Source organism: Argiope bruennichi, chromosome X1 (assembly GCF_947563725.1).
Source record: "Argiope bruennichi chromosome X1, qqArgBrue1.1, whole genome shotgun sequence".
Taxonomy (NCBI): domain Eukaryota; kingdom Metazoa; phylum Arthropoda; class Arachnida; order Araneae; family Araneidae; genus Argiope; species Argiope bruennichi.
In genome coordinates, this window is record NC_079162.1 from 92,726,967 (window position 1) to 92,753,629 (window position 26,663).

Consider the following 26,663-nt stretch of genomic DNA (forward strand, 5'->3'; position numbering starts at 1 on the left):
TCAGTATTCCTCTTCTTATTGTTTCTTCATCAAATTTATTTTAAAATGAAGATGTTGATTTTGTCTATTTATAATTTGAAAATGTCTTGTATTTTGTAATTTTTTATATATTATCATAATGTTGATTTATAAAAAAAAAACTTTTGTGCATGCCAGATCAAGATAATTACTGAAAAGAAGTTTTGTTTTAATAGGCCTTATGAATAATTGTTTTAATTCACTGTTTTTTTACGCAATACTTTTAAGTGATCTTATTAATCTTGCAAGTTGGATACTGTATAATTGTTATTACTGTAGTTATTTCGTATGAATGAATGTAAAAACTTTTTCAATGTGATTTACAGAATGTTTTATTATTAGCAAGTAGATTACTGTGAAGTATTTAGTTTCATTTGCATTCTGATTTGATAATTTTCTTTATATATTAATTTTCTTTATATATTATTATATTTTTTTGTTGAAAAAAATATTTGAGAATTGTCAAAATTAATATTTCAAGTTATCAAATTATTTTTAGAAAGAAGAGTTTAAAATATATTCCCAGTACTGTAATAACCATCCATTGGCTGTTAGCGAATTGCAAGAGCTTTATTGTGATTCTCAGTATATCCATTTTTTTGAAGTAAGTATTTCTCCATATTTCATTTTATATTAAGTATATTATCTAATTATTTTTAAAGTATAAGAATGTAAGCATTAAGAATTAAAAAAAAAAATATTTTTAGGCTTGTCGTCTTCTGCAAGAAATGATAGATATTTCACTAGATGGCTTTTTATTGACTCCAATTCAAAGAATTTGTAAATATCCGTTACAACTGGCAGAGTTACTGAAATTTACTGATGAAAATCATCCTGATCATGTTCCTGTTTCAAATGCATTAGCTGCAATGAAAGAAGTTGCTGAACTTGTAAATGAACGCAAACGGCGAATGGAATGCTTAGAAAGATTAGCTGAGTGGCAGAGTACAATTGAAGGATGGGAGGTTCGTACAAATTTTATTTTTATATGTACACATTTTATTTTTTATTTCTTGTACAAGTTATTAGCAATGCAATAATGATGTTGTATTTATTATGTCCAATGAGTACTTGCTTTTTTTGTAGGGTCCTGATGTTCTTGATACGAGTTCAGTACTTATTCATTGTGGAGAGGTCACTAGAGTTTCATCTTCATGGTCACGAGATATTTATTTGTTTCTATTTGATCATCAGCTTATATATTGCAAAAAGGTAATCATTACATTCTTTTAAATTATGTAAGCGCATTTGTGTATGCCCATTGCGCTCTGAGCTAAAAAGAGTTATAAAGTTATGGAAATTTGCATATTGTTATTGGCAAATAAATTCAGTTATTGAATTAAACAGTTTTAAGTTTTTTTTTTTATTCCTTTACTGTAGAACTTCATATCAGGGTACTAAGAATTGTGTTAATATAGATAACTTCATTTTTCTATTTTAAAGTCTCTGTACTTATTCACATTTTATTTTCAAGAATTTCTTATAAAATAATGTATTAGTGTTTAACAGTATATTTTTCTGTTTAAGTAATAAAAGTGTAGAACTGCTTTTCATGTTATCCATGATAAAATTCGATTTCTGCAAGATAAAATTTGAAAGTTTTTAGAAATATATTTGATCTGAAGTATGTATGAAAATGATATAAGAGAAGGATATTCAATTAGTTTTATGTATTTTGGATCTTTACAGGATCTATTGAAACGACATACATATGCTTACAAGGGCCGATTGAATCTTGATCACTGTGATATTGTTGATATTGAAGATGGCAAAGGTAATAAACTTAAATTATTTGTGTTAAGAATTTTAAGTAGAGGCTGTGTATTTGACATGCTCTTTCAAATTTAAATAAAAATTAGTCTTTTATTCAAACCAAAAAGCTTTGATTTTTGATTGCAACCTTAATTCCTAGACACATTTTCATTTTATTTCCTTTTTAAAAAATTAAGTGATTTTTTTTTTCAGAATAATTAGATTTATAAAAAGAATAAAACACTAGAATAGAAAGATTAAAAAAAATATCTCGAATTATTATCTAAAGGGTTTGTCAGCATTTCGAGTGAACTGTGGTCAATAGTTAATCGCAACATGGGAGTGGGGAACGAAATGAGTTGCGATTTTTAATGGTAGTTTTAAATTTGATTGTGAATGCTTCTGGTCATCCTATATCTTATTTATTATGTCATTCAGTGTTTTCGTTAAACCATCATAAAATTGCAATTAAACAGGTTATATTTGTAACTGGTTATTCACCTGTGTGAAGAAAAACTATCGACTTCGTTTAAAAAGATACAGTTCTATTCCATAATTTTAAGAAATGTTCGCATTTAAATATTGCTTTTTAGATAGAAATAAACAAGTTCTGATATAAAAGCATGCTTCTGTCAGATTTTTTTTATTGTTGAGTTGCATAATAAAAATTTAAGATTATTTCCTTTTCCTGCTAGCATACTACATTAGTACTCTATAGTCACGAAATTGCTATAGAAACTATCGCATAGTTTTGAATTGTAAGAAAATTGTGAGAAATTTCGATTAACAAGTGAATATTCAAATGAACATTTGTAAAAATATATGGCATATTTTACATCATATTTTCCCTGTATAAAAACTATTATTTAGTTAGTCATGTCCAAATAATTTAATTTCACAAAGCGTTTAATCAGACGTCTATGTTTAACTATACGTATTCGCTCAGTATTTAATTAAGGAATCTGATGTTTTTGATAATCTGATGCGATTGTTGAAATATTTTACTGTAATTAGCTTGAATATTTTAGCTAATGAATAGTGAACCTAATTATGAATTATCTATGAAACAATAGTATTCTGACTGTAAAATAATTCAAGAAATTATATGTGTTTAGCTTTTGTTCATCAGTTAGAAGAAATTGTTTTTCATTTTTAAGCATTTCCATCTTAACACATAATGTTATAACTTTTTTAGATTTGAGAAATAAAAGTTTTGAGATAATCAAATAAGAAATATGTAAAGGAACTTGAAATTTAATGAATTTCAACGTGTTTATTTTGAGTTTCTTAAGTTTGGCACTAATTTTTTTCTGACCGTAAAATATGAAATTTATACCGGACATTTATACATATATATATATGATTGTCATTTTCTAATTTTTAAAAAAATATATACATTTCATTGCGGTGATTATAAACATTACTTTTATCTTTAGATTCACAGTTTGCTGTTAATGTAAAGAATGCATGGAAAATTTACTGTAAGGACAAAGAAAAATGGTATTTGTTTTATGCTAAGACATTCCCAGAAAAAGAGCAATGGTTACGCGCTTTTAAAGCGGAGCGACAACGGGTTAGTGATGATGAGAAACAAGGTAAATAATTTTATGGAATTGTTTAGAAGTTATTACTTTATCTGTTAATTTTTTTCTCATTTAAAAACTGAAAATTAAATGAGAAATAGATTGGAAAAGACATGGTTAACTCGTATCGTTCTTTCTTCCATCTGTGCTAAACATTTCGTAATAATAATAATAATAATAATAATAATATATATATATATATATATATATATATATATATTATTTAAATTTTTTTAAAAATGAGAGTTAATAGTAACCGAATATTATAATATGGGTTTTTCAATAAATATTTGTTTATATTATAAATAATCTATAATTGTAAAATGCTAATGCATGGCACAGAAGTCGTTATTTTTCTTTATTATCAAATGGCAACAGTAAACTATAAATGAATTTCCTACTGCTTCGTTAAATATTTTCTCAGCTGCATTGAGTTCAAAGCTTCGAATAATGATGCAAGATATGTGAAATGTTTTGGAGAGGGCTTGCTGTGTAATCGAAAATTTCAATTAGTCAGAGTAGTTTGCAATAAAAAGAATGCAAATAGAAAGTTTTATCTAGCGCAAAAATAGGCTTGAGCAAATGAGTAACCGCTGACTTGCTTACAAAAGTTAATATCTTTCAAAACAATTATCTTGCAAAAATGGTGTTTTTATTATCTTAACTTAAAAAATTCCTTTCTAATGGTATCAATTCCATTTCCTACAATTTTTCTCTTAATTTTAACAATATCTTTTTATTCAATTTGATAGTAACTAGATATAGCAATATTTTAAAATGTTATAAAGGAATTTAAACTCGTCCATCAAAACATTCAGCCACATGCTTTTGTCAGTCATTAACTCCATAGTAGGTTTTTCACTTCCGCTTTAGTTTGCAGTAAACAAATTCAACTGAATTCAGTCATATCAAATAGCAAGGTGACATTTTAAAAATACATTCTATATTAATCATTTAACAACCTAAAAAGGCAATATGGGTGAACAAACTGGTTACTAAAAGCGGCTAGTTATAATAAATAAATAAATGTGATGATACTAAATAGGGTTCTGAAATTTTCCTAAACATGTTTTTTTGGCAAAAAGTCAGTAAAAAATTCAACCACCCTCTTAGTTTATGTTTTTTATTCTGTTCCAAAATTATTTGTTGAAATAACTTGAAATTGCTCTATTTTTCTCACCGATTATCTGTTCAAAGCATTTATCTGTTCAAATTGTGTATGTGAACACTTCCCAAAACTTTTTTATGTTTTTGCTTTCTTTTTATTGTAAAACTTTTTGTAGTGAAATTATGAAGGGATTAACTTTATGTATTTATTTTTATATATTTTTCAGTTATTGTGATAGAAATTAAATGAGGGCTGAATAACTTTAATAAATGTTTAGATGCTTATTATATGGTTTGTTCAAACAAAAGAACTGTTATAGAACTGTATAAGAAAATTAAAAGTAGAAATTTCATGATTTAATATTTATTTTCTCAGCATTTGTTGTTACGGAGGAAGCCAAGAGAAGTGCCAGACTAGCTGTACATAACAAGCACAAACCTAAACGACCAAGAGGTAATCGATATAAATTTTTAAGGCTCCTGCAAATTTGAATTATTAATTTTTGTTTCAAACTATGTATTTTAAAAATATTTAGATATACAAATTCATGTGTCCGGTATCTCAAATTCTAATTGCATTCTAAGACAAAATAAATTCTTTAATGTCAGAATGGTCTTATTTCCATTTTGTTGAGAATCTTGTTAATATATTCGGATTTGCAAAAATCTGATGCCTTTTTTTCCTCTTCACAAAATTTCTTACTAAGTTAATTATAGTTTGCATAAAAATAATAATAAAGTTAAATTTTCTTTAAAAAAACTTTAAACTTGGACAACCATTGTGAGTTATTTTGCTGCAAACAATTCAGTTATCTGAAATACTAATTTCTGAATAAAAAGAAAAACTTTTTATGTCAAATATGTTATGCCACATGCTGCAGAATAATAATGCATTGATAAATTTTCAACTGAGCATATTAAAAAAATTGCCTAAGACTGCTGTGCTGTAAGATCAAAAGGTAGGGAGGTCCATATTGAAAATGTTAGTAGTTTATTTGCCACATAAATCTATAAAAATTATAAATTCTTTCGGCTATACAATATTAGTCTAATATGAATATTTTGTCTAGTACACTCATGTCCAAAATTAAGGTTACAAACATAAAATCTGCGAAAAATAAAAAAACTATTCACTGTGTTGCCACGAAATTTGGCACAGATGTACACTATAATGGAAGAAAGAACATAGACACATAACAACATGAAAAAGATTTTAATTGGGAATTAGAAACAGGGTATATCAAAAAGTGTTACATTATGAATCAGAGATAAAGCATTTATCTCGGGAAAAGCCCGTCTAATATGGAGTGTGACTACCGTGCGCTGCTATACAGGCTTCACAACGAGCTTTCATACTGTTTATGAGGGTGTCAATAAATGCTTGGGGTAACAAAGCCCATTCTTCCAAAAGCGCGGCTTTTAAATCTTGGAGGATATTAGGAGGGGGTTTACGCTGTGCAATGGCTCTTCCGAGACTATCCCAAACATGTTCAATAGGATGGAGATCCGGAGACCTCGAGGACCAGTCCATACGTCGAATATCCTCTTCCTCAAGCAAATCATCAATGATCTGGGCTCTGCGTGGACGCGCGTTATTGTCCATAAACATGAAGTCTGGGCCAAAAGCACCCCGGAATAACCTCACATAGGCTTCAAGGATCTCATCCCTATAGCGATGAGCATTGACAGTAACCGCATCGAATACGTGCAGTGGTGTACGACTGCCCAACATTATGCCAACCCAGATAAGGATTCCTCTGCCACCAAATCTGTCGATATCTTTTAAGTAGGAGGGATGATAGCGAGCTCCTCTTTCTCTCCAGATGAAGATTCGACGAGTGTTACTCTGTGTGGTAAATCTCGACTCAACACTGAAAAGAACACGGTACCATTCTTGCTGTGCCCAAGACTGATGTGTTCGGCACTACAACAACCGGGCTTTTCTGTTGGATGCAGTCAAAGGGACGCACTCAATTGGTCGCCAGGCATAAAGGGCCCTCTCTGCTAGACGTCTGTATACTGTTTGTCTGGAAATTCTTATTCCAGACACATCAGCAAGGTCACAAGCAAGTTGAGGAGCCGTTGTCAGTCAATGTCGTCGTACACTTAGTGCCAAATAGCAATCCTGTGCAGGCGCCGTTGCTCTGTGATAGTCTTGGCCGTCTTTCCTGGTTACAGTATCACTTGTTTGGAACTGATTCCACAACTTGGATACCACTTTCGGTGCCACTTGTAACCATCGAGCCACCTCCGCTTGAGTCTGCCCAGAGCCTGCCAACGGCTCTCCATCTGAAGGAATCATCTAAACGATTATGAGAACTCATTTTCACTGGAAACAGGTTAAATTTTTTTTGTTTTAATGCAATATTCACAAAATTGCAGGCAAAATTCTCCGATGCCTAAACGGTCTAATTTCAGTATTTGCTCAAAAACTAATGCTAAACAACATTTTTTCCCACAACAAAGGTTAATATCATGTTACCGGTTCTTCACAATATATAAGATATAATTTGTTTAAATTTTACTGGTAGCCATTTAGAATTACTTTGAAAAAACATTTTTTTGACCTTAGTTTTGGACATGAGTGTATAATTGAGCAGGTTCTTAACTATTTGATTGCATGCACTTATTCCTTTCAGTATTTATAAAAGCATAATATCTGCTTAATGTAATTGTGTATAAACGTGAATCCGTGAAGTCATGAGTTAGTAAATAAAATTTATGATTTTCCTTAAAATAATTTTAAAAAATAATTTCTAAAACAAAACTTTCAAAGGCCATTATTTATGCTAAAGAATTATTTCATATGTCCATTTATTTGTATAAAAAAAACATGTCAAGTATCATTATGTTGTGTAATTTTTTTCTCCTTTTAAAATAAATGACAGTCATTACTACCGGGATATTTCTATTAAAAAATACTAGTTTGTTATGGAAGATGCAGTGGAGGATTTCCAAATAGGCAACTGCCTTAGGACTATTAGGCTGAGATGGGTTCACAAGCTGCTAGGTTAAACAACATTATTTTCCTAGTTGCCAAATAAATTTATAAAAAATATAAATTCTATGAATAATAAAATGTTAGTAAATTATTAACATTGTATTTAGTAAAATTGGTCAGGTTCCTATAAGTTCCACTGCATTCACTTAATTGTTCGGTTTTATAAATATCCTAATATATGTCTACTTTGATAATAGTGTGTACAAATGTAAATACCAGGTAATCTGCACTTATAATAAATGTATATCAACAAAGTACATAGTCATAAAACTAATAAAATAAAAACTATTATCCTAAAATACATTCTTAATATAAATGTGCTGAATTGGGAAACTAAATCTTATTATTAGAGGGGCCTCATATTATGCACTGCCTAAGGTAACTAAGTACCGGGAAAGAAGTGTGCGAAATGTATTTCGTTAATTGCGCCTTATATTACATTTATTAAAAGTATGTAATTACTATACTACAAATTACGAATTTTTAATTTTTTTGAACTCCTTCTCTTTTTGAATATGGGAATGTGTAGTGTGTGAAAGATTGTGATCAGTTTAGGTTGATTTCTTTCCTAAAACCAATCTTTATTTCAGTGTGTTAATTTATTCTGATTATTATGTGGGGGGGGGCTGTCGCAGAATTTCAGCTGTGATGAAAAGTTACTGGTATAGGAAATAGTAATGACATAGTTTGAAAATATAGGAAATAGTAATGAAATAGTTTTGAAAATCATTACTTTAGCTAAAATGCTTAAATGTATTTATTTCTTATATATTTTTCAAAAATTAAATGCGTCTATGTATATTTTGTTGTTGTTACTTCGAGTTTCATTTGCGATGTAAATATTGTTGACAAAAAATATAATTTTTTTATTGAAATTTTTTTTAGCAAAATTTACAAAAGGTCGACGCTGCCATCCTGACGTTGCTGTTACAGAGCTTCTTCTTGATTCACCAAATGCCAAATCTCGCAGTGGAAGCCTTCCTTCAAATATTCATCCTGAACTAGCAATCATGGCTGGTGCTAAATTAGGTCCCACAAGGAAAAAGGGATCTGGCTGGTTTCACTTTGGAAGCGGCAAAAAACCAAAGAGTTAAAGTTTGCCTTTAATTCAGAAGACTTTGCAGCTTAGGTGCCATACAGTTCTGTCGTACTTACAACACGTTTACTATATGTAGGAGTTAATTAATATTCAGAAGTACTGCCAACAGTAAATTCTGGTGAAGGATTCTAAACTTTTAAAAGAATGGACTCTAGTTTTGCAGTCAAGCTACAGATTACGATGAGCATCAATCTTTTATTTATTTATGTCTGAATTAAATTTTCACTTGTCAGAAACTTCTAACAGAAATTGTCTTCAAAATATTATTGTATGTCTGTACTAATTTTGTTGGTACTTTGCGCTACAAAAAAGGTGTTTTTTTTCACGCATTTGAGAGTGATATATGCATACAATCTTTCCATTGATTGTTTCAATCTTCTTTTTTATCATGAAGACATTAATATTCAGCATTAATTACATAAAATAATTTAAAACCTGGTGGAAGCTTTAAAATAGTGTTTTCAGCCAGGCTGTTTAATTAGATATTTATGCATTGATTATTTTAGTAACTTATTAAATATACCTTTTTTATCTATATATTCTTAAGATATTAAGAGCTTTTTTTTTTCTTATGATGCAGAGAAAAAAAAATATGATGTAACAACTGTTTTCATTTAACAGATGGATCTGGGATTCAGTGTCTTACAGCATATTTTATGCTGTTCTTGTAAGCGATTTAAAGCATATCAACTCATTGTCCATTCTCCTTTTTTATCTCTTCGAGTAACTGTTGCATGTATGTGCTGAAATGTGTGCAAGTATATTTGCCTAGAAGTTATGAACTGTAGGATTTAAAAATACAATTGTCTCATCAACAAAACTGTTTCTTTTGAAAATTCAGCTTGTTTTTTGAATTTCAGTATTTTGATCTCGCAGCTTTACATTTTAAATAAGAACAGACCATACACTTATTTAAGTGAATCTTTTTTATGCTTCTTAACACTTGCTGTAGTTAATGCATGAATATTTTAGGTACTTATAATTTCTCTATTAAATAAGAATAATTTTATTATTGTTGTAAATAATAGTATAAATATTTATGGGATTTGAGATGTCTATTAATATTAAAAGGAAGAGTTCACTCAAACACATATTGTTGTACCTGTTTTTCTAAAGATATAGATTGAAGGAAGTTAATACATTTTTTTTTTTTTTCATGATTGTCGTTTTCATTTGCCATAGAAACTTAATTCATTGATAATAATAAACTACAATTTAAGAAATAATTTAGCTGTAAGCTAACCTCTGATGGAGATAAATATTTGCTTTCAGTTTCTTCCCTTGCAACCTGTTAAAGTTTTGTGTGATAATTTCTTTTATAGCGATTTATGTTATGATAAGTTTATCAATATAAAATGTATTGATGATAGCTACTTATTAAAAATCAGTTAATCTTATAGTTGAAATCGAACATACTGCAACATCCTCTGTTATTATATGAGAATTTGAGTATTGATATTTAAAAAAAAAAGAATAAAAATCTATGTAAATGAATTAATTACTGTGGAGTTTTCATCTTACCTTTTCATAGTATTAGCAAATTAATGCTGCTTTATAACCTGTTCATTAAAACACGATTTTAAATCCTGTATAATATAAAGTTGTTAATTGTTTACTCAAGAATACAATCTTTAGTATTATTTTACAATATGTATCAAAAAGGTAATAGTTTTATAGAATAAATTATAGAACTTGTTGCGAGGATTGAAATTTCAAATATTTTATAACATAATAACCTAAGAATTTTAATTGACTGGTTCATTCTTCACATGCTATTACTACTTAACTGATTTGTATTATAAAAGGAAACATCAGCATTCTGACTGAATTAATCATTTGAAACCCGTATCTTAGTTGGAAACTTTTCCCTGTTTGTATTGAAAGACATAAATACATATCTTTGTTTCTATAATTGTTTTAAATGCCCGATTTAGAAAGTATACATATATGAATTTCTTAACAACAATGTTTGAACTACACCCAAAAGAAACTTTTGGACTGGATATTAAAATACTTCTGATATACTACAGATTTTATTTGCATGCAATTAATATATGTGATTAATAATTGAATTCATCTCATACTGTAGTGCTGCAAAGCATGTGCTGCATGTGATTTTTGTTGTACTTTGCTTCTTATTAGGGGAAAGTTGCACGATTTGTATAATTTTTGCTGTCATTTTCGTGTTCATTGATGTGACATAAACTGCAATGTTTTGCCTAGTCCAAAGCATCCTGCTGGTGTTTTTAAATGTATATCTGTACAGATTGTAGTGGGCGAGATAAATGGTCTTGAATATAATTTTAAAAAAAAATGGAAAACATTTTTTTTTGTAAACTTCACTGTATATAATCATCACCTATATTGTTTTTCTATCCATATTAATGCCCCAGAGTTTTCTTACATGCAATTGTGATAACACTGAATGGCACATAGTCGCAAAACTCAGTTATGTTAATGTTATTGTTGGTTAAGAATAATTCTGGCATTTTGAGGCATTTAGTTTTGAAGCTCAAACCGTCTTCATTTACGTCTTTTCTGACGGTTTAGTAAAATATTTATTTAGTTGGAACTCTATTTTTCTTCAAATATTTAAATCTTTTTACGTGCAATTATACTGTCAAGTTTGAGAATCTTGCATATTTTTTTACTGTCTAACAAAAATACATGCGCATTTATTAAATGTCCATGATCTTTCATATATATTTTTATTATATGACAAATTTTGACGCCATCCCTATTTTCAAATTTGCATCCTAGAAATACTGTAATTTTTTAGTATTACCTGTTTTCAAAAGATTTTTTTTTTTTTTTTTTTTTTTTTTTTTTTTTGTATTTTACATAATTTAATAGTTATGTAGCTGTAACTTAATAAATCTTTTAAATTTGTTACCATTGGAAACTGACTCCTATGGATACTGACTCGATACACATTCAATTTCAATAGAAAAATAATAATTGTAATAATAATTTATTTTATAATTTTTATTTTGTACAGTCCTTTTAATTTAAATATTAGTTAACTTCATTATAGGCTTATTAAGCAAATCTTGAGCTTTTACAAAAATTAATTTAGATTCCAAAATTTTTATGACCATGTGAATGTATCATCTTTGTTAGCATTTTACTTTCATTACTTTAACTTAAATTTTGCCATTCATCTAAAATGGTTAAAGAAAGATGCTTTTAATACCTTTGAACCGATGTATTTAATGTTGCGAATTACTACTGAGCATTTCTAAGGAAGCTGAAACTAAATTAATAGGTTGGATATCAGTTTTGTACATACATATTACTAATGTATTGTAAATATTTGTTTCTTTATGCTTCTTTTCTGTAAAATTTGATTCGTAGTTTTATGAATAAAAATGCAAGCTGTTTTAAAATGTTGGTTATCAATTATTGGCGATTAACATTGCATTGTTTGAAAATTTTAAGAAAAATTTAGAAATTGTCTTAGAAATATGTTTGTATATTTTTTCTTTGGTACTTTTCGCTATTGTTTGCAATTGAACCCAACTGTTTCCATCAAGGACTTAAGTTTTGAAAATTGCAGTAGCCTTCGTGATTCAGAAAGAAATATGAAGAAATGTTAAATGGCTTTTTCAAATATATTGTAAAATTATATGTTTAGATGTATAAATTATTTATAATGACTACTTTGGTGTACTGGCTCATGAATTGTGTATATATATATATATATATGTGAAGTTATTTAAAGATGGCACATGAATTTTAATAGCAGTTTATCACATTTCCCCAATAGATTTCTGCTTGTAACATATCATTTCATATTAAAGTGTGTTATTGTTCGTGCGTGTTCTTTTTTGCTTTCTTTTTGTTACTCAATTTGTCAATGCATTCTGTGTTAAAAAAAATTGCACGATTGTGTTCAGGTTTTCTTACATATTCTAGGATCTATTTACTATTACCAAAGATCGTAACCGATAAATCTAATAAAAAAATGAGGATCAAAACGATATAAATGCTTGTAATTCCACAATTTATTCTGCAAAAGAGTCATTGCTCATATCGATGTGGGTGGATCTCAATAAAAATATGACATTTGCAAACTCCCTTTTAGTATAAACATAATTGTATTCTTTTTCTAATTTGTGTAATGCAATCAGAAAACAAAAATGTGAATTAAAATACAATAGGAAATATTGTTTTATTAACTTCGTTTTTTAACAATTGATAGAAATACTTTGCTGCAGCCTTATCTTACATAGCACTTAAGTTTATTGCTGGAACTGTGTCTTAAAATTTGTCTTATTAATTTTGCATGGAACACGTGCTTGTCATGGCGCAACAAGATATTTGCATTTGCTGTTCGTAAAATGCCGTTCAATAAATAGCGCAACACCAAATATAAGAACAGTGAACAATCTTCTACATTGGCATGTTGAATTGATCTTGGAAACTATCGTTATTTATTATGAAATAATTTCGAGATTTCACTTTATTTTTTCCCCGGTTAATTTTTCTTTATTGTATCTGCATATTGTTTGCTGTTCTGAAATATAAAATCTCTAAAAGAACAAGTAAAAATAATTAGAAGCTTTGCTTTTTTGACATTTAATTTGGAAAATACTTTGAAGAATGAATTTGTTTTCATTTAATATAGATTTTTTTTTTTTCCTTTCTTTGCAACAAGTCTTTATCCAAATATATACCAGTCTTTTAACTTTTTTAAAATTAAATTTTGATTTGCAGTTTGATATATTTCCTTCTTTATGTGAATTTAAACATTACTGAAAAAAAAAGGAATATCGCTGAATTTCAATGAAATTATATATGTTCTAAACACTCTAACTCCAGCTTTTACCCAAATAATATAGAAGTTACAGTATTCATTTTCTCATGGCATCAAAATTCGGAGTCGATAAATTCCTTTCTATAAAACTACACAGACTCAGAATATTTTGTCGCGATCACTTTTTCTTTCCCCCGCTGCTCTCAGTCTTTCTATTCATTCAGTTCGCTGTGCTGATGAAGATGTTCTTGGATATAGACATCTTGGCAAAAATTGAAATTCTTGGATTATTCTATTGAAAGTATGAAGAGAGCAATGACTGCTACTTCAAATTATATGTTACGGCAAATGTAATAAACTGGTGATTGCGTATAATTACCGACTATTATTCATAATCACAAATAAGTTTAGTGGTGATTATTGATAATTACACATAAGATAATTATGCATAATTACTGATTAATCACATTTACAGTCACACATAATATATAGTATCCAATTAATTCAGGTAAATTTTTTTATTTTCTATAACCAATAACTAGCAAAGAAAATTTTAAAAAAAATTAGTGAATGAAAGTAAACATTCTTAGAAATTAAATAGCTATAAATTAGATTACCTTTCAGAGAAATTTAATTTTTCTGAGTTAAAAAGCATTTTATACAAATGTTTAAATATTTTAATATATATAGAAGGTGGCCAGCTGACCGGAAATCGTTAGGGGATTCCGAGATGTCGGGAAAAGTCAGGAAAATTTATTATAAAAACGATTTTTTATTTATTTTTTTTTTTTTTTTTTTCTAAAGAGGGTAATTTTTATCGAACATGATACTTCGCTGGTATTTTTTCGTAAGTAGAATGAAACATCGTTGGCAACCAAAGAAAATCAAATTTTTACTGATAGTCTAAACTAGATTGTGGAAGAGAAAGAATTTACCGCCCTATCTAATTTATTGCATATATGTATAAATATATAATATTTTTGCCGAAAGTTTTTGTTAGCTCGTTCTGAAAAAAAAAAACAATCGACGTAATTAGCGAAAATGTTTTTGCGTACAATTGCAAAAGGCAGCCAGATTAAAACGCAGCTCCTGTTACCATTTTAAGTTTAATGCTTCTCTTTTATTTAAAAAGATTATATATATATATAGACAGAGCCCCCCCCCCCCACACACACACAACTTTTCTTCTTTCGAACATCAAACAAATCGTACCACGTGTTACTAGAGTGAAAGTATGAATTTTAGGTATTAATATTCAAAACTGGTTGTAAAATATTGACCCATTATTATAATTCCAAAACAATTTATTTTAATTATTTAACAATAATAATTATTCCCCTCTTCTCGGACATCTTTTTGTTGAATTATGAAGTATGGAACATTATTGCAATTACTTCCGTAAAACTTTAATCCATGTACGAAATATTTAAAAATAGTGCACAATAAAAAAATTCTTTATATGAATAGACGATATGAAATGGACGTTATTGCTAATATTTAATTTTTTTTCTTAATTTTGTGTTCGTTTAAAATTCCCCATAGATTAAACAAAAAATAATATTAAAACACGAGAAATTAATTTGTTTCACACATTATAAGTAGACATACATCAAACCGTATAAAAAATTACTTGAAGCATATAAAACTGGTTGCCACAAAAATTTACAAAATTCTTTCATGGTATCTTTTTTGAAATTTATTTCTCTAAAACATTTCTTTTTATGCAATAAAGAAAATTCATAAGGACCAATTTTCCACTATTTTATGGGCTAAACATTGAGCCAGCGTACAAGCGATTTATTTTATTATAGTTGGTGAACTAAAAGTCAATGCAATTTTAATTTCATTGAAGAATTTTTTTTTATTTTGATGCCGAGATTTCATTTCGTATTTATAAATGAATTTTTATTTATAAATAAATGAATGTTTTTTATTTATAAATATTTTATAAATTATTTATAAATGAATGTTGGTGAACAGTGTGGATAGGGAGAACCTATGGAAGGAAACAAATCATTTCATTCTTAAGCATGTGCACATTAGTGGAGTGCTTTTGTACTGTATTTTTGAGTAAATCTGACATACAGTTCTGAGATTCTACTGTTTTGGCTACAAGTCGGTCTAGATGAGCATGTATCTTCTAGTATTGGTTAATATATTTGCAAAAAAAGGGAAAGGTTTTTTTATCATTGAAACTTATCCGAAATTCAATTAGTGAAAAAAAAATTTCCCCCTAAGAATAAAATTTTATTTTACAATGATTGTAGGTAAGAGAGTAGAAAAAATTTTCAAATCCAGTTAAGAACATATTGTGCAATAATTATTGAGAATAAAATAAAGCGACTGAAAATATTAGAAACAGTGGAAAAATGTCAGTAAAATTCAAACAGCAGAAATGCTGGCCACTCTGGCATTTTAAATTATATACTTCTCATAAGTTCATTAGATAAAAGTTGCAAAAGTTTTAGCCATATCTTAATAACACCGACTATAGATTCAAGTCGAAATAGGTAATAAATTATTTTGAGTATTCATATTCTCATGTTCGATAATTAAAGCTTCCGTATAAACAGTTGGCAAAATCAATTTAGTGGAAATCTAGTTATACGAATTAAATAAAATTGAAAAGATTTCGAAAAGTCATTCCTTTCTGTTTAAATTTTTAATATTACCTTATGACAGGATTTTAGTATAAATTTATTACTGACCCAAGAAAAATTAAGTAATAAATAGATGGATACTATTGACACTATCCCATCTTTTTTGCAATGCTATGCTGTATGAAATCAAATTGATTCATTTCCTACCTCCGTACTAAATATTTATGATAATCTGACTAATTTATCGATGGTATATTTCTGAATTTGGCTTATTGACTGAATTCCAAGAAAAACAGATTAGTGTGTAATAAAGGTTATTATTATTATTTATTTGTCTTTAGTAATACATCGTTGTAGATTTGTATTGCAAAATGAAAATTTTTAGGTTTAAGTTAAAGATTTTAATTTTTAATATACACCTGAATGAATAGGCAAAATCAATATAGAATAATGACTAATTAGAATTGCAAGCTCAATATTCGTTTTTCCCAAAGATTAATTTTTTCTTTCGGTATTGTAGGCTGCAGTGGCCTGGTGGGAAGGTCTCGGCTTCCGAGTCTGAGGGTTTCAGGTTCGAGACCCGATTCCACCAAAGAATTGTCGTGTAAGCTTGTCTGGTGCACGTTAAATCCGTCGGGGCCAAACGTCCTCCCGCTGGTGTGGTGTGGAAATTTGGAGAGGAAGCTGCCAGTTCAGATGTTGCCCTCGTAATCTGACTGCGGTTTAAAATTACGATTTTTGTCCCAAAAATAGTGCTAGAGTTCCTTTAAAACGAAACGTTAATAGAACTAAACTTTCGGTATTGTAATGACTTGATTTCTGAAAAAATCTATGAATCTGTCAACCTTAATATCAAAATATTTAGTTCTTATACGGATTTTATATTTGTGGTAATTCTTGGTCACTAGTGGGTTATTAGTTCAAAATCCGATTCCTCTAGAAATCTGAACTTTGGTGCAGAATTTTGGAAAAGGGATGTATTAGCAGAAGCAAGATGTTGATAAATTAAGTCAGCTTATTTGTATTATAATGAGCACTAACGCACAATATTAAATTAAGGGTCAATTTCTTTTGAAATGTTCCTAGACACCGAAAGAGAAAAATTCGATTGAATGCAAATCACTCGAATAAAATATTTAATTAGCTTATGATATCGGATAGTAAATGAAAGAATACAGCCATTTAAGACTACTTGTAGCTTCAAGTTTATAATTGTTTAAAAATTGTAAAATAGAAGCTAATCTACAGCATTGTGCAATATAAATAAATACAATTATTAAAAATTACTTGTAGTATCAAAGTTTATTATCAGATATCAGATTATATACACGCCATTGCCCGGGATGAAACAACTTCCTTATATTTTAATATTTGTGAGCAAACTATGAGAGACTTGCAAGTATAACTAATGCTACAGTTTTCATTTATCAGTTAATTTAGTGACATTGACTGTTTTAAAGCAATATAGGGCTATTTTGGGACGGACCTCATAATTTTGAACCGCTGTCAGATGACGAGGACGACACCCAAGCTGGTACCCCTCTCTCCAAACTTCCACTTCCATGACTTTGGCCCCGACGGATTTAACATGCACCAGACACATTTACACGAGGGTTCTTCTGTCGAACTTGAAACCCTCCGGTTCCGAAGCTAAGACCTAACTTCCAGGTCACCGCTGCCCTTTTCACTTTCAGATAAGCTGTTGACGACTACGTAAAGCAAGCGTCAGTAGTGAGAATGTGAAAATATAATATTAGCACTCATGTCATTCTGAACGCTAATATACTCACTTTTTAAAAATGTATCTAAAATTTTAAAGGTAAAAAAATACTTTTACATAAAATATTGTAATGCACAAAACCTTTTTATCGCGAACTTTTTTTTTTTTTTGGTCGACCAACTAGTTTGCCAGGATAAATGGTTGCTAAAATTTTCAATTAAATATTTTATGTAGTTTGGTCTTAAAAATATATTGCTGAAGAAGGCATTAACTTTAAATTTTGATAGATATATAATTCATATTTAGAAAGACGCTCTGTTCATTTTACTATTCATTTCCCTGATTTTTGTTAGTTTCCCCCAAAATTCATTAAAAAAAATTGATATACTTTAACAATGTAATCTAATTTCTAACCGAAGGCAATGGAAAATTTGGCATTTTTTTTCTTGATGTTAATAGTATTTTAAATATGAATTTATATCTTTTTATGGATTCTTCAGAGATTTAAGTACATATATCGTTATATTTCGTGAAATCCTTTACCAATATGATTTGTTTAATAATCACTAATATCTTGTAAATTAATGTTTCAGTCTTCCAAAACTCAATTTACAAGATATTAGTGATAATAAAATTCAGTTTAGCGCAATATTTGAATAGGGTATGAAAAGATTTTCCTATTAAGCACAGAACACTTATTGATATGTCAAACGTATCAAAAGCTGAGTTCCAATAAGGTTGGTTAATCGAGTGTATACCCAGTAGAGACTTTCCACTAGGCAGCTGCCTAGGACCGTTGAGTTGAGTGGAAGTCGCAGGTAGATCAATTGAAATATATTATTAGATTAATTACTACATTAATTTGAAATTCTTTAAATTTTAAAATGTTAGAAATACAAGGTGTGTTTACAATGAATAAAGTCATTAATTAAAATTAATTATAATGTATTGCGAAATTAATTATTCATTTAACTAATTGTATTATATTTCACTTAACATGTTCGGTAATATAATAATTTTGAATGATATATTTGTTTGAAATTCATTGTTCCTTATAATCTATCATAAGAAATAAATGCTCATATTTGCAAATAAATTATTAATAATAATTATGGTTCAATTTTCAAGATTTTTATCATTTAAGTTATTTTTTCCCCATAATATGCGTATTAAAAAATAAAAGCATGTATTTTTCACAAAACTGCTAAAATAAAAAAATTAATCAAGATTTTAGAAATTTATTTTAAAGTTTGAAATGTGAAACTAAATTTATCAGTTATTTAGGCATCATAATGTGTACTACCTAGTGGCGTAATATACCTAAATCTGCCATTATGTAGTAAATCTCACATTGAGCTATCGTGCACTTAGCTTAGAAACTCTTATAAAATTTTAAAATGCATTACGGTTTATTCCCAAACCCACGCATACAAAATAGCTTATACAGAGAAGAAATAATAACTTAGAAGATAACAGCATAGAATATGAAATTACAAGTCATTTAACATCAGATATTAGCAAGAAAAATTATGTGTAGGTCATTTAGCCATTTGAAATATCCAATTGCGAATGATGCTGAACCCATTCATTTTTATCTTTTAACAGGAGAGTTTTGTTTGTTTAGTCATTTCAATAACTAATTTTCTTTACCTGTAAGATTAATATATTGATATCCTGATTTTGCTTCTTCTCCATTGAGAAATAATATTCATGAAACAATAAAAAAATAATTTGCTGGGGCTTCTCAATATTTGCGCTTAGGAGCCTCAAAAATCCAAGAGTAGCGGTGATTAAAAGCACCGCAAAAAGTTTTGTTAATAAATTATTATTAAGTAATATTTATTATTATGTCCAAAAACTGTTTGATAGACAACAATTTTAACCGTAATGCCTGGGTTTCTCCAACAATTAGACATGTATCATCAGATGAGAGAAAGAGTAAAGTACCGTTGAAAAAATTTAAAAGAAAGTATACGTAAGATGTTTTAATAGCCATAAAATTTTCTTAAAGATCTTTTAATTTTCGTTTTTTTCTATATTCTTACACTTGTTCTTAATTAACATATAAGTTTCAGGTTTTGGTGTTTATAACTTAGCAGTGAATTACCCCCCCCCCCCCACGCACACACGTTTTAAATTTCTAAAACTGATTGAAAAAACAGTTGATTTTTTTCCACTTTTTACAACTTTTAAGGTATATTCAGGAATACATAGAGCATCTCCCCCTCATAAATTCAGTAAATCACAATGGAGCACGTGAATAAATTGTTAATTCGAATGATAAGGTATTCGACTAGGTTCAGAGACGAATTTTTAAAAAATGATACATAAACATTTTTTATTGTACTAAATAGTTAAAATTGACTTGAAAGGTCACTATTAGAAGAAAAGAAATTGCACTCATTGCTTCAGTTTTCGAAAAAATTGCTTATTTAATAAAAAAATTGGCAAAATTTTCAATGTTAGGAAAAACAGAGTAAGTTAAAAAAAATAATGGAAATATATAAGTTTTATTTCACATAGATATAGCGTAAAATACATAAAATGTAGCAGACCACAAGATAAAAATTATTTTAAAAAATAAAAAACTTTTGAGCCTTTGAAGTTGCCGTTAAGGAATTTTTGTCAAAATTTGTCTAGGTTTTGAACTTAAAGTTTCTGTAAAACATGTCTAAATGAAGCTATCTTAAAATCCGCGGTCTATCTCACCCTCATATGCTTTGGACACATGCATACCAAATTTTATGAAATTTTATTGAATCAATTTTGAGATATCATGTTTGCTCTGAACCAAAGAAAGTGAAATATTAATTTTTCAGAAAATGCGTTTAGATATTGTACTTGTAAATTAGTTCATCCAAATGCACGGGAAATAAATGTAGTGTTCATGACTTTTTAACAGACATATTAAAAATAAGCAAACTACGTAGTAACTGAGTAACCTGAACAAACTGAGTAGGTAGAGAGCTAATATAAACTTATCAAATGTTATTTTGGAGAATTTTACGGTAAAAACAAAATAAAATCACTTATTTTCGGTTAAAAATACCACTGTTTCCGATTTCATTTTTATTTGTTGGGTATTATTGAAACTTCTGTAGCTATAAATATACATTACATATATTAAAAACAAAGTCTGTTTTAGAATCTACGAAGTTTGGGCTTTATTTTCAGATCATAAAAAAAATTCAAATTTGTTTCTGGGAAAAGCATCTTTACAAGCTAGTTGGATACCTTAAATTAATTTAAAATATCTATCCTATTAATAATTTTGCAAAAAATATGCACTCTAATGATCTCCTCGGGTAGATTCATTGTGTCTTTAATTTCATAAGGAAATATACCGTTTGAGTTTGATCCACTGTAATGGAATAAAAACTTTCAAATCTTGTTCGTACTATTCGTTTTCAGTATTCTGAGACGACCACTTTTAGATAATTCTATCTCACTAAGGGGTGAAACACCGTAAGGATGATCGCATTTCCGGAATTCTTCGTCCTTTGACCTAGATTCCCGCTCTATTAGATACTTTTTCGTTCAGGTTTTTCTTTTTTTTTCTCTCTCTTCTTTCGTGTATGCTAATATCCTGTCTTTTCTGACCTTATTATTTTATTTTAATTTAATTTAGTCCGCGAGTAATCGGAGTTTATTTTATTGTTAAATGTAAACATCTCCACCTTTCATCTTTTTTCTCACCCCTATTTTAACGAATTCAATCCATCCTAATGCATGCGCAGAAGCGCGGGGGTTTTAGAATCTGTTGGAAAACAATACTAATAATGGTAGCTGAAAATTAAATGTAGAGCTACACTTGGAAAATCTAACATATGTTAGTTTCTGATGTGTGTGTGTGTGTGTGTGTGTGTGTGTGTGTGTGTGTGTGTGTGTGTGTGTGTGTGTGTGTGTGTGTGTGTGTGTGTGTGAGAGAGAGAGAGAGAGAGAGAGAGAGAGAGATGTTAGTTTCTGATGAAAGAGAGAGAGACTCATGCTCCCTTTCTAAAAAATAAGCAATGACAAAATAACTGCTAATTTCCAGAAAGGATTGTAAAAAAATTAATTTAATATTTTTCAGTATTAAGAAGTAATTTTCTATTAAATAAATCAATTACTTTGTTTTATTTTAGTTTAAGTTAGCTTCATAAAACTAAACAATATGTGCATGTAGATGTATCGGTTCTCACAACCAAAATATGTTTATTAAATTATAGTAAATAATTTAATTTTCAGCACATATACGACATTTGCAAATTTTATGTATCAATAAACAAGAATGTAAATGAATAATGTCATCGCGTGTGTACTTGTAAAAGATTTTTTCTGTAAATAAAATTAACATAACACTTTATATCTTTTAAACTTATAAATTAAAGTGAAATTAAAAAAAAAATTTTTTCTACTCTATATAAATCCAGAATAGTAAGTGGATAATTTTCAAATTTTCTTCACAAATGTAATGAGCCATAATGAAAATTTAAAGACAATTTATGAAATATTTAATTCGTATATTAACTAAAACTTGCAACTTTTCTAAATAAAGTTTTTTTTTTAGTGTTCATTCTTTTGCTGAAAATGAAAATGCTGCAAATATTTTTTTTATTTGTTTCCGAGTTTCCACTCGCAATGTTTATTAAATTTTATACATTCTTTAAAAAAAAGTTTGCAACATATGCAAAAAAAAAAAAAAAAAAAAAAAAATAGATAACGGTAGTTTTTAAAAATCTTTTGGTGTAGTCTAATCTTTCGTGGAACTAGGAAATTGAAATTGTGTGTGTGTGTGTGTGTGTGTGTGTGTGTGTGTGTGTGTGTGTGTGTGTGTGTGTGTGTGTGTGTGTGTGTGTGTGTGTGTGTGTGTGTGTGTGCTCTACAGGTCAAACGTTTCATCTAAAATTACCGAACTTGGCATATGCATAATTTGGTAGGTGGTAATTTTTCCCTGGAAATTTTAATTAGAATTTAAATGAAAAATGAAACAATACTTTGGCGTTTTCCCGAGAAAAGTTCCGAAAATATAATAGTACAAAAATAATGTTTACATCATAAAATTCAAAAAATTATATTTTTTATGATACAAAGTTTCTCACAATATAATTTTTTTTGTTGTAATTTAGTCAATTTTTAAAAAAATATTTTTAGTATAATATTTAAAAAGAATCGAAGAATTTTTAACGAATATTAAACGTATCACAAACAAAAATACGAAAAAAACCTAAGAATTCTGGAAAACCAAAGTTGTTGATAAAAGTCACTATTGCAGATATTTTTTTCGTTCCTGTTTTACAGCCCGAATTTCTATACTATTTTTGTTTTACAGTTCTATATTTATCCTAATTATTTTTCTTTTTGCACCTGACGATGTCATTTTTAAAATTTGTCTGATGTCCAATTTTCTAATACGTTTTCTGTCATCCAATGTCATGATAAATGTCGTGCTTTCAGTAAAGAGCAAAAAAAAAAAAAAAAAGTATTTTATTCCTGTATTAATTTTAAGTAGGTTTTCGGAATGGTGATGAGTATTTTAATTACTTTAAACGCGTGAATCGGCTTTCTGAACGATTTCTTTATTTTAATATTTAACCTATTCCGCATGCAATTAGCTAGAATCTCAGATATGCAAAATCTGTTGAAGAGTTGGCTATTTTGAGACATTTGAAATATTGAGGAGATGCCATCAATCCTTACATGGTATATTTTGGTCAAATTCGGGGTTAGGTCCGTCATGCCGTGTTCTCCCATCAAAATGCCATGCAAAATAATAATAATTGACATAAAAATGTTGCTTGTAAATGTCAATTTTTTTTACCTTTTGCATTCTTTCCATTTATTCGTAACATATAATATTGGAATTTCGGAACTTAATTTTCGGCATGTAATCACATATAAAGATAATAAATAGATAGGATTTTACTCTTAAATAATCTTTTGCTATGGATTTACATCGACTTGTTGCATTTCAGCAAGTTTATTTGTGAAGATGCTGTAATTTTACGGACTTAAAAATTATATATTGAAGTAGTATCACATAATTTTTGCCAAATTTGGAAGGGTTGCGGGATCGTAAAAATAGACCAATATCGATAAAAAAAAAATATTTTTAAGAAGTGGAGTACTTAACATTTAATGTTACAATAAAGAAACAGGGAAAAAAATCGAAATCTTGAAAATTAATGAAAACAGTCCTTTAAGACCACTTTTAAGGCCCATGTGGGAGCAAAAAACATTATTCGTTTGACGCCTTGAGTTATTTCTCAACAATCGCACATTGTTCGTGTTATAGTCGCATGAAACGAATTTTTGATGTTTCCCAATCACCCTAATAAACAGGGCTTAGGAATGTGTTTTACATTACAGTAACCCTCAACTTAAACAGCTCCATTTCCTTATTAGGAAATTTAGAAGGCACGAGTTTTATAAATAAACTATCTGAGATGTATATATTTTTGATACTGCAAACTTATCTGTACAGTAGAAATTTTAAATTCATTTAAATGCTGCCAACGTGCTCTGTTAAGGTCTGCGATGAATTCATATATATAAAATCTTTCAATGCAATAATTCATTTGGGATAGATTTTTGTCTGAACAATTTAAAAAAAAACCATTATTTGAAATTAGGTACCTGATAAGAATACATACTCTCAGATAATGGTCTTACAGCATCATTATACCCGTTTTCTTCATATAATAATCTTGAATGTTACCATCTTCAACCAGTGTGAAATCGTAGGAGTCGGAAACTGTAATGGAGCTGTTGTCAAACAAGTGAAGAGTGGTAGCGGATGAGATGGAACAAAATGCATCTGGAGAATAAAGTGTTTGTTAAGAAATACAATGAAAGAAAGAATTAAATTTAAAACTTTATAATTTTCAAATGAGATGAATATAAATACAATTTTATAGCATTTATAATCCTCTTTCGTTTATCCCAACTTATTCGATTCACCTCAACCTCTTAACCTTATTCGATTCATCTCATTAATTCAACCTCTTTCGATTATCAAATTTTCGATCGTTGTAAGGAGTTAAAATATGAAAAGAAAAATGCAATTCTTTCTTCTCTGTTAACACTATGAAACATTTTTAGTATGTCATTGTACGTCGAGATGACTGAAAAGAGATTCTATACGCTGGTATAAAATTACTCATTGGATTTCTGTTTTGTCTTGGACCCGTTCTCATTTCTGTATTCTTGCAGGTACTCGATGGTGCATCGGTTACTTCGAACTCCCTTTTATACCTGCTAAATCTGCCTTTTATTCAAACTGAATAGCATTGCTTACATAAAAACGCTACATAATCATTTGGTACGGTTTCAGAATCGAATTGATGGATTTTTAAAATATAATGTTTCATTTTTAAAATTTTGTTTTGATTAACCAAACCCTCCTTTGGTGGTGCAGCTAAAACACAAAAAATTCATATTCGTGTCTTTAAAATTGAGTTATGTTTGATTGAAAACTGAACAATCTGACTGTGGAGTGTGTATTAAATTAGTAAGCTATACTGAAGGACTGTAAAAACAGACAACACAAAAGAAAATACATAAGGAAAATTTCTCCGAATTCTGCCTAGACAAATAATGCACGTGTCGATTTATGCACTATCTAAATTCCGACATTTTCTTTGAATCGGGAAAAAAAAATTTCTCTATTGACTTTTAAAGCATTCGGTACTATGATTCTTGCCTATGATTCACATCATTTATCTAATTAGATGACTTATTCTCTACTCTCTTACTATAGTAGAAAAGGGAGTAATCTAATTAGATAAGTGTACATCTCAGGTGTGAGTATGTTGATATCAGTGATAGCTAACATGTTAAAAATAACCACAACATCGCTCAGCAGAGTCGTTAAAGATTAATTCGCAAATTTTATATATTATATGCAATCAGCCACGATTCATGTTAACATGATAAACCAGCAGGAGAGTTCTCTTCGAAACTTTCTCATCTATTTCCTAATGAAGGCGTTTACTTATCTTTCTAACATAAAAGTAGTGAACTTTGAACAAGGCCGTGAAAGCCACGAGCACTCAGATATTTATTTTCAAAGTCCAGCGTACGAGCGTTTATTGCTTCGTAATACATTGAAGAAAACCGATCGAAACCAAAATTTGACACAAAACTACAATTTTAGTTATAAGATCAAATAGTAATTTTAAACTATCACATATTCAATTTAAGAGTGGCGTTTTCGAGGCATTGCATTTACATGTATATAAGAATGTGCAAATCGACAGACTGTTAAGTCTTTGATGAATTTATCTCACATGCTATATACATCTCTGTACTCTGGATGTCAAAAATGTTGCCAAATTTTATCCACCAAGCTTTTGTTTTTAGTGGATAGGGGAAAAAAAAAAAAAAAAAGTCGTCCAAAAAAACACGTCCAGTTTTCTTCACTACATTTCTGAAACACAAAACGCTCTCGTGCGTCACTCACAAAATAAAAAGCTGCACACTCATGGTGTTTATGTCTTTGCCCAAGGCTTACATATTTTAAGCAGCTTAGTCTTCTTTATTATAGTGTATGCGAGAAAGTATAGGGGAGAGTACTGTGGTGGTTTATTACACTTTTATGCATACTTCATTCGCAATAATATTTTTGTTCTAAGATGGAGTATTGTATATTTTTATAGGCTAGACACTACAAAGCAGAAATATAAGTTCTTTTTTTATATATAGTTGATCAATTTTCAGAATGTATTCTGAAAATTGTTCTGTAAAACATGTATTCTGTAAAAAAGTTCTTTTTGAATCAATAATATCGTGTGATTATTAGAAATAAACAGCTATCTTCTCCATGTGATTATTGGTCCAACAGTTCTCCAACTTTCCAATCTAATGAAAGACTGGCTTTTCAAGCTGAAGTATAATATTGACAATTCCGGCCATTCCACGATTGAGAGGACCCCCAACATAATCAAGAACTAAAATAAGGTTCTGAACGGTAATAGCGGGATGGAGAGAAAGGAGGAAGAAATTTAACTGAAACAATAAGTGAGTTTTGAAATTTACTAAGTTTTCAGA

General features: G+C 29.0%; 1 protein-coding gene across 6 annotated transcripts in view; it reads left to right on the forward strand.

Moving 5' to 3' along the window:
• LOC129958177 (spermatogenesis-associated protein 13-like) overlaps positions 1-12,356 on the forward strand; it is a 111,157-nt gene extending 98,801 nt beyond the window's left edge. For all 6 annotated transcript variants that reach the window (XM_056070435.1, XM_056070436.1, XM_056070439.1 and 3 more), the window contains 7 exons: positions 518-622; positions 726-983; positions 1,105-1,230; positions 1,708-1,792; positions 3,207-3,365; positions 4,837-4,914; positions 8,347-12,356. In XM_056070435.1, the coding sequence (XP_055926410.1) occupies positions 518-622; positions 726-983; positions 1,105-1,230; positions 1,708-1,792; positions 3,207-3,365; positions 4,837-4,914; positions 8,347-8,555 (1,020 nt within the window). In that variant the 3' untranslated portion in view covers positions 8,556-12,356. The remainder of the gene's footprint in view (positions 1-517; positions 623-725; positions 984-1,104; positions 1,231-1,707; positions 1,793-3,206; positions 3,366-4,836; positions 4,915-8,346) is intronic.
• Positions 12,357-26,663: the final 14,307 nt, after the last annotated feature.